Source organism: Platalea leucorodia (assembly GCF_965183815.1).
Source record: "Platalea leucorodia genome assembly, chromosome: 4".
Lineage (NCBI taxonomy): Eukaryota > Metazoa > Chordata > Aves > Pelecaniformes > Threskiornithidae > Platalea > Platalea leucorodia.
Window position 1 is genome coordinate 111,734,710 of NC_138826.1, and position 12,121 is coordinate 111,746,830.

Below are 12,121 nucleotides of genomic sequence, written 5' to 3' on the forward strand. Positions count from 1 at the left end.
CAGATGCCCAGGTGGATATATGTAGGGAGCTGCATGTTCTTGCCCTTCATGGTTCTTGAGCAGTGAGGTTTGAATAGACTGTCACTAGGTGGTCTCCCCTCCTGTTAGCCACACTGAATTCCATTGAAAGCTAAGAAATTTCCCACAATACTAACTCTGATTATTAAAATAACATTGTGTTAATATTACTTTTGTGTTCGCTTTTGCAAATGCTCTAGAACATGACTGGAAAACAAACTTATGACTCATAAATACTGATATACAGGGTGGGAACATGATTCCAAGTGTCTTGCCAAGTTTTTCCAGCCTTCCCTGAAACCTTTTTATATGCTAAGCTCTCTGTGAAAAAATGACAAGAGTCAAGATATAGTCACAGAATTTCTTATGAATAATTTCATTTTATAAACAAGAAAATCTCAAAACTTCCATAAACAAGTTCACAGGAATAAAAAATGTTATAGAATGAAAGAGGAAAATAACCTTAAAAGTGAATTAGTGGCCTTCGGATACTGCCATTTCTAGGAATGCTAATGACATTGAGATTACTTTTTTTCTTCAAAATTAGAATCTAACATGATTGACATTTATCTGTTTATTCTACAAGTATCTGACAATTCATCAGTACTTTATGACAATTGTGGAGCACTGGATTAAGGAAGATGCATCTTTTCACATATCTGGACTGGAATCAAAGTGAAATATTTGAATCCACCACTCACCCTGAATGCAATACTATACTTTCTGTGTATCACTGTTCTGGACTGGACCGAAAATTACATCTCAGTAGTCTAGAGTGGAATTAATTACATAGACTGAATTCATGGAATGACATGAAAATAATATATTTCCTGTGATGAAGAAAAGTACCATAGTTTAATTTATATTTTGTAGCTCAAACCAGATTTACAGTGTTCTAAAGGGATATCATACAGTGTTAATTAAGGCGGCAAATGTATGTAAAATTTAGAAATGCGTTCTTTTTATTTATTTTATAAAAAATATTTTCAGTTTCCTTCATCTGGATACAATGACAGTAGCTGCATCAGAAGTTGTAAAAGCCATGAGGAAACATGAAAAATCACTCTCTGTACAACTGGAAGCACTTCGAGTCCTTTTACACTTTATGATGCCTGGTAAGTCATCCAAAAATATAATTGGTGTGGCATCACACACCAAATCAGAGAACAGAATTAGATAGCTGGGTTTTAGTCTTTCTTTTCTAATGAGACAGCCATTAACGGGACTTCAGAAAATTTACTGGAGTTCTGTACATAGCCGAGAGCAGCTGTAACTCTTTAAGAACATACAAGATGGAGGAAAACTTTTGAGGTATTGAAGGTAACAGTCCAAAATTATCACTGCTGATTTCCCCTTGATTTCATCAGTGAAGAGTTAGCTCCATTAATTCAGGGAATGAGTGTGGAGCTATCACTGTGATTGTGTATTTTCAACATAGATCCAAGTGAGAGCAAACAGTGATAGTGACATCAACATTGTTGTACCACAGAATGCAATTGTTTTAATAGTATCTCTTGGAAGGAACATAAAAATTGGACCTCTGACACCAAAGAATAGAGACAGTGATTTAAAGATATGAAATATACAATTATATACTATTTTCTACATAAAAGGAGAAGCCAAACTGACTAGCTTAGAAATTCCTTTCAAAGAAAAAAAACTCTTTAAAGGTAATCTACAGTGGGAAAAATATGTTCTTTGTTAATTCTATGCCTTTAATAGAATTTTGGGAAAGTTTTAACTCTTCTTATCAGTTCACTGCTATATATCCTGTTTGTTTCCTCTGATATTAGGTGTGAGAGTACAGACATGCGGTACTGATTTTTTTCAGAATAACTTTTTGCAAGTATCTCAGCAGTTTTAGTTGAACATTTACAAAACCAATAACTCTGAAACTAGTAACTTGGCTAATATGCAGACTGATTTCAGGTTTTCAGTTTCCTTCTATTCTTTGAATTATAATCCTATAATTATAATTCCTTTTTTTTTCAATAAACAGCAGGATTAAGACTGGACATATGTATTCTAACATGTAGGCAAGGCGCTTTTTTTGCCAGTATCCTGGAAGTGAGGCCCTTCTAAAGTGTAATGTTGGAACTTGCAGGTTAATTAGGGAATAAAAAGTAATTCATGGGGAAAATAGTAATTGGAACAAATATGAATGCTGAAGTGACTTTTAAAGGATTTCTTGGTACTTTCTGTAGTGCCACTTGACTGCAAGTGCCAATAGCTACAAGAAATGTAAATCTGAAAGACCTTTCTCTGTTCTTTTATTTGTACTCACCCTTCCACTTATGTCATCTGTGGGTAAAATTTGGCCTATCATGTGCTGCCAAGTGAGAAAGGGCAACTAGTTTATAGCTTCTCTATAGCGTCTTCTTTCCAGAAGGAAGAGGCATTCTGAAGTAGGTATCAGGAACACCAAGAAACTCCGTAGCTCAAAAAAGTAGTATATTGCAATGTATCTTAGGCAAAATTCTTTGGCATGATTTTTGTGTTTTCAGAGTAAGCAGTGAGCAAACATATGGTGAAATCGTCATTTCAAACACAATATACTCACACTACAATGTAAATCTGGAGGGACTCCAGTCGCTGTAACTACAGCATTCTGAAAATGTCGTAAGATCTGAAATATGCCCTCTAAGTCAGTTCTTAAAACCTGTGCATTCAATTTGATTGTAATATTGGGTTAATAATATTGGGTTAATACTGGGGAGAATATTAAATCTGTTCTTCTGAGGAAAGCTGTTTTCCATTGTTGCAGATACAAAGAATGAACACCAGAATGGTTCTTCCAGAGATGTGGGAGATGCTGCTTTTGCACTTACAGTAAAAGTCATTAAAAGCCAGTGTCTGTTGGAGGGAACTCATTCATTGGTGCTTAATGCTTTGAACAGGGTATAGTTAAAGCTTTCTTCTAATGAATTTTGTCAGTATTTTACACTTGCAATGGTGAATCATTTGTAAGTTTTAGTTCCACATTGATTTTCCTATTGATTTGATAGAATTAATCTTAACTCCTGACTTTCATTTATTGTTTGGGGTTTCTTTTTACTTTCTGTTCTGGAGTGTATTAGATGATCCTTTATACAGTAACTCTGAAGGATATTTATAAAAACAAGGCTATTTTTTTTTCAAGCATGCAATTTATTTGTGATTTTTTAATGGACTAGTTTATACACAAAAAGTGTCCTCATACCTACACCTCAACTACACATAGCACTGAGCGGTTCTTTACTATGGCTTTCATGGATACATATTCCTTTGCTTTCAACAGAACAGCATCTCTGTTGTTTTCACTGTTAAGTTCATAACTTTTTCTAGCCACTGGAAAACAGAATGATCACAGTACCTTGAAGGGGAAGCTGAAAAGTGAAAGGCTGAAGCAGACTGCGCTGGGCACTTTGCACAGCAAATTAACCTTAAATCCTAGTGACAGGAAAGGTTTAACTTCATGGCCTTCAGAAGAATCCCACCTCTACAAGGTTTACAAGGTTCACATGACCACAATCAAAATGGATGTAGCAATTCACAATTTTTAGAAGTCTCTCAACAATTTTAGGCTTGCCAAACACCTTCAGTCAAGGAAATTTGTGTCTCTTACATTCATTACAAAAGTCAGACCAAATAATGTATCAGCAAAAGAGTGCTAGAGTGTTTAAAGGCCATTTCTTGGCCTGAAGATATAGGAGTTAACAAGGGAGGCAAAACAATTTTTACTTCAGAATGTATTACAGTCTCCAGTGCTTTGTGACCATCCTGATTGCTTTTTCTGACCCAGCTGGTTTGTGTTTTGGGGTACTACAATATCAACCAAAAGGGCTAGAAATTAACATATTTTAATGAAAAACTAGCGAAGAAATAAGGAGGAAGATGGGCAAGACCCCACTGAAATAATTTTGCAGATTTGCAAGTCATTGTGACAGCTATGCACATTTTCAGATCTAGGCCTCATCTAGGTTTCCTCCATCTAGAAGTGGGGGAAAATTGGAAAAAATAATCACAAATAACCTATTGAATTGTTATATAACTAAACCCAAAGCTTTTAAAACCTTGATGGGGTGTGGTAATAGGTATGCTGCTTCATGTCTTTTTCTTTTCATATTTTTTTCAATTGCCACCAATATTTATCACTTGTGCCAGTTCTCAAAGAACCCCATTTTTGTTCCTTTTTAACCACAAAGGAAGTATATATTCTCACTCTCCTTGTCCTAGCAAAATGGTGTGAACTTGTGAATGGTTGTACTGAAACTTTGAGGGAAAAACGTCTCACTCTCCATTAGAAAGCCAGCTAGGGAATATTTTCAGAATCAAAGGTGAAAATCTGGGGACGTTATGAGCGGTTGAAACTGGTGGTTGAAAAGGAAACCTTTTTGAAATTGTGATTTTTGTTATTTATTGTCACATCAGCTGTAATTTCACATACTTTAAGAAAAACAATCGCTTGTTCTCAAAGAACAACTTTAAGAACAAGCAACTTTTCTGTTGCCATTTTAAGCAGAACAAGCTTGATCTGATTTTATATTCATTTCTCCATTAGTTTATTGGAAATCCGAGCATTCAGAAGCGTGGATTAAAACTGCTTGCTTCTGTAGCTGACTGCACTGGTGCACTAGAAATTTTAACCCAGCAAGGAGCTACTGACACTGTGCTTCACACCCTACAGATGTATCCAGACGAACAAGGTAGGAAAGGTATTTTATTAATTGAATGTGACTGATGTAGTAGGAGGGGCTGATTAACCATAGAAGCTGTAACCTATCTATTACACTCTTTACTACTGGATGTGATGTAGGTTACATGGCAAGAAAAGGCTGCAGTACTGCATAGTCCTCAGGTTCATCCACTGTGTAGTTATGCGTGGCCCTGTAATAGCTTATGCAAATAACTTTCTGGAATATTAGTAATATAACACTACTTAGGTCACGGGTTTATTCCACTTAGAATGTCTGAATAATAAACATTATTAGTCTTTCTGTTTTTCTTATAGACATACAGTGTTTGGGTTTGAGTCTTCTACGCTCTTTGATTACAAGAAAGAGTTTGTGTATTGCAACTATGCATGTCCTGTCAACAGTTCTGGTTTCTACTCTGCGACGATTTAAAGACGTCACTGAAATCCAGATGCATGTATGTGTTATTTCTGCTTACAAAGATGAAAGTGAAAGGCAAAACCTTAGAAAATTATTTTAATGTAGTTATATTTGAAGTATAATTCCTTATTTTAATTACTTCATTTTTATTTTATTGCAATTACTAGATTAGTATAAGCCTTTATAATTAAACCAATATGTTTGCTGTAAAGACCATTTTCTTGGAGGCATATATTCAATCCAGAATATGTAAGCGTGGGTTTAAGTGTTTATTTAAGACTTCTGAGATCTGCAAACTAGAACAAATTTCTCAGTCATGGTCCATCATTCAGTCGATCTATAACCATTTAATGAAGTAACCGTCATTATAGTATTGATTGCCCTTCTTTGAAAATTAATAGAAAATAACTTAGTTCCCAGCCCCGTCACCAGCAATAAGCTTAGGGTAGGAATGCTGTATTTAAGAAAGATATTACTGGAATACTGTGTCAGACTTTGGATCTACTTCTGAATATGTAAGGAGAGTTCTTATTCTGTCTGCAAACACACGTTCAGTCCTCTGTGTGTGAAAGTTTCCTCTGCTTCGGAAGCTTTCCCTGTTTGTTGCCAGTTCCATTTTTCTAGCAGAATGGAGGTTGCCTGTGAGATCAGTTTCCTGTGCGAGTTTCTGTACTTTTGTTTCAGATCAATATGAAAATATCATAAGTACAGCCTCCCTTCTTTACTGCTGTTTTTCCCCCAACCCTTCCAAGCTTAGTTTAGCAACTAGTGTAGCGAGAAATCAAAATAATGTGGTGGAATAGGGAAATTACTTAATGTGATTTAGTCTCAATTAGGTTTGGGCAAAAAGTCCATAATTTACCCAGTTCACCCTTCTAAGTGAACTTTACTTGCAGAATCACGGGATAATTTTGCATTTCTTTTTAATTTTTTGATACACCTGTTTTTTGTTTAGCCTATGTATTTTTTTCAAATTCAAGGATTACAGAGCAACACATTGGGACAGGGAATGCATCTTCATCCCATATCCTTAGGAGATTGTTTCCTCTCTATATTTTCAGGAAATCACGAGTGCATTTGTCATTGCCAGGCAGGATGTTGTCAGATATTATGGTGCATAATTTGGCTTTTCAAAGTGTCAGTTAATATCTGTTTAAGTGGGTCAGCTAAACAAGCATGAAACTACAGCTATATAAACACAGAGACACCAGAAACTACAGCTATATAAGCACAGAGACACCAGAAACTACAGCTATATAAGCACAGAGACACCAGGTGTTTCTGCCTTCTCTCCTGATCTTCTCCAATTTGTGAATTATTGCATGTTTAAAAAGCAAGACAAAAAAAATTAAAGCACATATCTTTTGGTTGAAATTTGATTTTGTTGCATGAACATTTTATGCAATGTTTAAAAGCGACACTTTTAAACATTGTACTTATTTCAGTCTTCTCGTTGTTTTCTTAGGGTTTTCATGCAATCTTGTCAATTCTTGGTTTGTCACCTTGTTTTGCAAAACTGCTGGTACATGAATCATTTGACACAGTCGTTTTCTACCAGATGTCTATGTGTTTCACTGACCAGCGAGATCGACAGGTATCTTCCCTCTTTTGACAGCTCCACAGCTGAGAAATTTTCATGCTTTTTTTGTCCTAACTTTGATTGTTTGTCTTCCCATTCAGTTTCAAAGCCTGTGTTGTAAATGTTTTGCTAAAATAGCTGAAAATGGTGATCTAAAAAATACAATGCTGGAAAAAGCATGTATTGAGTGCAATAGTATTATGGCTGAATGTTTACTTCTACTGGGAGCTGATATCAATAAGAAGACAAAGACAAACTCTTTGATATATCAGGTAATATATGGAAATATATATAGTTCTGTTGCTTTAAAATTTGTGCTTTTCGGTTCCTTTCTCTTTTCATGCAAACATATATTTGGCAGAACACAGCAGCAATACCCGGTGCAATCTAACTGTGACCTGAGTGGTGTTAACCATTGCTACTTACAGTGACTTCAGGCTTGGTCTGATGTTCATTGAAACACCCTTCTACTTTATTGAAGCTCATAGGGTCACTGTCGCCTAGAATGTGCCCACTCTGCCAGTTCAGTTCTGATGCAAGTTCACTTTAAAGTCCATGCTTTCTGATTGTTTACCTTGTTCACATGCAAACCTTGGTTCAATCAAGTACTGACTTAGCCTTAGCTTTGGAGTGTTTTTGAGGAAGAAGACTTAAGCTCAAGATTGGCAAACTCCCAGACATTTTTTCTGAACTAATGAGGCGTAGATGGCATCAAGCCGATTAGAGCCCAGCCCATGAACTGATATTCCAAATTCAGCTCTTTCCAAGCTCTGTGAGGCCAAAGTACAGATGGACTAGCAGGCAGCACTGTGCATAGATAGGTTTCAGTGTGCTTAGTCCCACTCTCTTCTAGACCTGCAAAGAAGACTTTGCTCAAAATGCCTGCCTTGGAATGGAAATTTTTTTTTTTTACTTTGTGTTGTAATTGAAGATTAATAGTCATCAGTTTTTGTGCTGATTTAACTGTTCTGATTAGAGTTCTGACTTTTTATCAACACAGCTAAAGTAATAAAATGTCTTGGAATGCCTGCAGTCACACTAGCTGTGAAGAGCTTTATCCAGACAGTGGCCACATCCAGAACATCAACTATTTGAACTATGTTGGTCTCTTAAATAAGGCCATAGGCAAACATCCCATCTGGATTCAGCCATGCCAATGGAGAGGCTGTTCCCACCTGCTTATAAGTGCTCCTTGCTAAATGTGACTGCCTTTAAAAATTTTTTTGAGAAACAGTGTGTATGAGCACTTCTTGATTTTGCTTCAGTGTCGAAGTTTTAAATTGTCTGAGATAACTCCACCAGTACTGCCTGAAGTGAATTAGGAGGCCTTCACTTCTGCTGGCAGAGGTGGCTGGGTGATAAAGCACAGCTGAGTTTGGAACCGACCATCCATCCATGGAGTCTGAGGTAGGCAAATCAGTGTTAGTGAACCACAGTGGAAATATTGAAGTAACTGGAAGTATTTCTAAAAATATTTGTAATATTCACAATCAACACTGCTCTGTGTAGCAATGCAGGCTGAGAGACTGGAATGAATAAAGCTGACTAAAGCCAGTAGACCTGAGCTCTCTAGCACTAGGCAAGGCTCATTGAGTCTCACCATTGTTACCTGTTCATCTGATATCCAGATGATGTGGCAAAATAACCCTTAAGTGTCTTTTCCACTGAACAGTTAAATAAATGGAGTTGCCATAGACTGCATGCAATAACCAAACTACATAAATTACCATTCATTTTTGCCTGGAAATTGTGTGCACTCATGGCAGAAATTACAATTACAGAACTCAGGCATTTGTTACATTTTGGGCAAAGACTTCAGGAAAATGGGAGTTGGTACTCAGATGCCTTAGGCAGACATATGCTCTGAGGAGTAGGGAGTTGTGTAATTGAAAAAGAGACATGACCCTAAAAATACAATGAATCTGAATTTGAGACAAGTCTCTTAATGTAGTCTGAGCTGTTGTTTGAGTGCCTCACATAATTTTTGTTAATTGCTTTTCTCTGTTAGGTTTGTGAGAAAGGAAATAATCCTAAATTGGTGGAATTGCTATTAGCCAATGGTGCTCGAGAGCAGGATGTTCGGAGTGCTTTAACCATCAGTATAAAGAGAGGAGATAGCCAAATCATCAGCTTGCTCTTAAAGAAGCTTAGCCTTGATGTCGCCAACAGCAGTATATGTCTTGGAGGATTTGGTATTGGGAGACTAGAACCGTCCTGGCTCATTCCTTTGTTCCCAGATAAACTTACTCCATTAAGAAAACAAAGTGAGTATGTATAGAATTTGCTATACAAAATGTGTTAATATCTCTTGATGGTACTATGTAAGTGTTTTAGATCAAGACCTTCAGTTGAGGATCTCTTCACAGCATTCGGCTGGTTATAAGAAGACTGCCAAATCTTGAAAATAAATCAAGTTATTTCTGGGGTTTTTTTAAAGCTCTTTGGATTTCTTGGAGAATATGCTGTCTTTTTGGTTTCTTATACATACAGGTGCAGGTTCTGCACTGGCAAGAATGGTGCTTAAATTCCAGATGAAGAATATTTCAGAAAATAGATCAAGAGCCTCCTCTGATCTAAACTCCTCTGAAGACGGAGTGGATAAAAACTATGATTGGAATTTCATTTCTGACCCATTAGCGGACAGCGTATTTCCTTTGAGTGATGATATTGATAGTGAAGGTAATTGTTTTCTTTTCTTTTTTCTTTTTATAATCCCAATCTAGTGTACCAGGGCAAGACCATAGCCATAAATCAGTTGTTTGTATTTGAGATAAAACACTTCCCATGAAAAAAGTACTTTTATCTAAAATTCTGTTTGTGGTAACATTGGAAAATACTTTATGATGACTAAGTATGTGCTTTATCTACAAAATTAGGACCTTAAAGCATTTTATTCAGTTATCCATTTAAAATTAGTTCTCCATGCATTCAGTTTCTTGTAGAGAGAAAGAGTGGGATTCATCCAACCAAATTTAGATATTGACTATTTTAATGTCTGTTTCTGAGCTTTTTTCATATGCTGCCTTTATAGTCAATAGCAAAAAGCAAGTGCTTCAAGAGCACAGTTTGTCTCATCATGAAGTCAGGTGTATGGTGATCCAGAAATCCCTGTTCCCCGAGTTGTCTGTAAAGAAAGTGCGCACAATGAAGTCTGGGATAGAGGACTATATTATTAACAAATAAAGTAGGTGAAGCAAGCCCTATCCCAAAAATATCTAATTGATCAGAAAGTGTAAATGATGAGTCTATGTTCAGTCCAACATCATTCTTGGTAACCATGTCAGGAAATCTGAATGCCTTTAACTTACAAAAAGCAGCATTTCTGTCTATAATATCAGTAACTTAATAAGAGTAAGTGGCCTTAATTTACAACATGCCTTTTGTTTGTTCAGATGTCACTGTTGTTTTAGAACTGTTGGATACTTAAAATCATCACAGGTGAAGAATTTGAATTTTGGAATCAGAGAATCCTAAAGAATATTTTTGGTTCTGTTTTATTCTTTTTCTTTACATCATTCAGCACCATTCTTCATTTCTGTAGGACTGTAGCACAGACATATAATACTGATAAGTACTATTTGTTGTCCCACATAGAAAAGTTAAGTCATACGTAAATTATGGTAAAAAAATAGAGGCTTTGCTAACAGGAGTGATTTTAGGAGTTTTAAAGTAGCTTTGGGAAGAGGAACACTAAATGGGTCCAGATAACTCTAAATCACCAAAGCCAGAGTGGCATTTTGTTTCATTCTCAATAAATGTGGGAGTGCAAATTCATCTACAAAAATACAAACTTCTTCTATTTTAAAAAGTTATTTACACTGCAGTAGCACAAAGATGTGTTACGAAAAATGTACAACAATCCCAACCGGTTGGAAATTTTAAATCGTAAAGCATCAATGTAACAAGCTGCAGGTCACATTTGGAGCATGTCAGGTTAGTATGGCCCATGTACTCTAAAACACGTTGACAAAATTCTTGGCCTATTGCGCACACAATTAACCAGTGAGATCGTGCCAATATTGATGCTTTTGAAATGTCTCTCTCCTGTGTATGTCAGCATCTATATTACAGTTGAATTCTGAGCTTCATCTTTAAATACATTTTCTTACTTCTTTGTCCTCTTGTGTTATTGTTTTGTACTAGGAAGTGAAGGTTCACTTTTTACAAAAAAGAAGTCCAATTCCATTGCAGTTGCTGACTTATATTGTAGGGAAATGGCATTTCAAAGAGGTTCTCCTACTTTGCCACGACATTCCTACTCTGTGGTAAGTCAGATCCTTAGTCATTCTAGGCTTCTTACAAGTCCATCTGTGTTGCCTACTGCAAAATTGTTAATAATCAAGTGTTAGGAAAGGTCATGTAACCATATGGGCTCTTGTCTCACTGTTGCCATTCAATATTTCCTTCTGTTGTGGTGCAATTACTGTGCTCCAGATCACGGTACAGATGAGAGTTTATTTCAGCAAAAATTTATGATCAATAAAAAGTACACATTCTTGTGAATTGCTCAAATTTCCGGTCTGATGTTCAAATGCAGATACAGAAACTGTGGGCCTATTCACAAAGACTTAACTACCGCTTAGTGAAGCTAATCTTCAGAGTGCTACTGTGATCAATGAAGAGAGACCGATTCCATAAGAAGACATAAGAGGACTAATCGGTGGAATCAAAGTCAGGTTCCTTTGAAAGGAGCTTGTTTCTTTCCATTGACTGTAAAGGGAAACTGGAGAGACTGGCTTCCCTAGAGAAAGTTATTTTTTGTAATATCCTGCTCCATCCTATCATCCCACCCTAGTGAAAGTCATTTTAGGTTGCCAAAACATGCACTACTTCCATTGCACTTTAAATCTACTATTCTTTCATATTGCATGGATCAGTAAGTTTTAGAAAGATGTGACCTATTGTTACTTTTAATTGAAATGTACAGTTTCTTTGTGTTCCTCCTGGAAGTTCTCGTAAAAAGAAACCACAATAAAAAGAAATTTACTGAATTCAGATCATTTCAGGTATCTGCATAGGTCCATAACTGTTTTTTGTTCTTTTCTGGGATTTTCCAGGGACCTGGCTCAGATTATGAACCATTAATGAAACAAAAAAGAAAATTCTTGCCATCGGATGAATCCCCCAGTAAGTAAACTATGCAGTTTAACATATATAACAGATTTTTCATCCTTAATGCTTTCACAAGCATAGCATGCAAAGATTTTAGTCAGATTATATATTTGTTTACAAAGAGGAGGATACATTTTGGAAACACTACAGTGGAGTACAAATAATGCAGCTATAGGGAATTTTTTTTTCCTGGGCTTCACAAATAATTTATGTAGAATTAAGCAGGTAGTGAAATTTCATAACTGCCCTTATTAGCTTTAAAAAGCTACTTCAGTTGTGCAGCGCATAAGCATTCATCTCTTCCCTACTGTCTTATAAA

General features: G+C 36.2%; 1 protein-coding gene across 2 annotated transcripts in view; it reads left to right on the forward strand.

Moving 5' to 3' along the window:
* Positions 1 to 12,121, forward strand: part of LRRK2 (leucine rich repeat kinase 2) — a gene marked incomplete at its 5' end in the record, with an annotated part of 71,530 nt that overhangs the window by 24,516 nt on the left and 34,893 nt on the right. For both annotated transcript variants that reach the window (XM_082310133.1, XM_082310134.1), the window contains 10 exons: positions 1,009 to 1,133; positions 2,783 to 2,916; positions 4,559 to 4,703; positions 5,009 to 5,148; positions 6,577 to 6,705; positions 6,792 to 6,962; positions 8,699 to 8,954; positions 9,181 to 9,369; positions 10,834 to 10,955; positions 11,748 to 11,817. In XM_082310133.1, the coding sequence (XP_082166259.1) occupies positions 1,009 to 1,133; positions 2,783 to 2,916; positions 4,559 to 4,703; positions 5,009 to 5,148; positions 6,577 to 6,705; positions 6,792 to 6,962; positions 8,699 to 8,954; positions 9,181 to 9,369; positions 10,834 to 10,955; positions 11,748 to 11,817 (1,481 nt within the window). The remainder of the gene's footprint in view (positions 1 to 1,008; positions 1,134 to 2,782; positions 2,917 to 4,558; positions 4,704 to 5,008; positions 5,149 to 6,576; positions 6,706 to 6,791; positions 6,963 to 8,698; positions 8,955 to 9,180; positions 9,370 to 10,833; positions 10,956 to 11,747; positions 11,818 to 12,121) is intronic.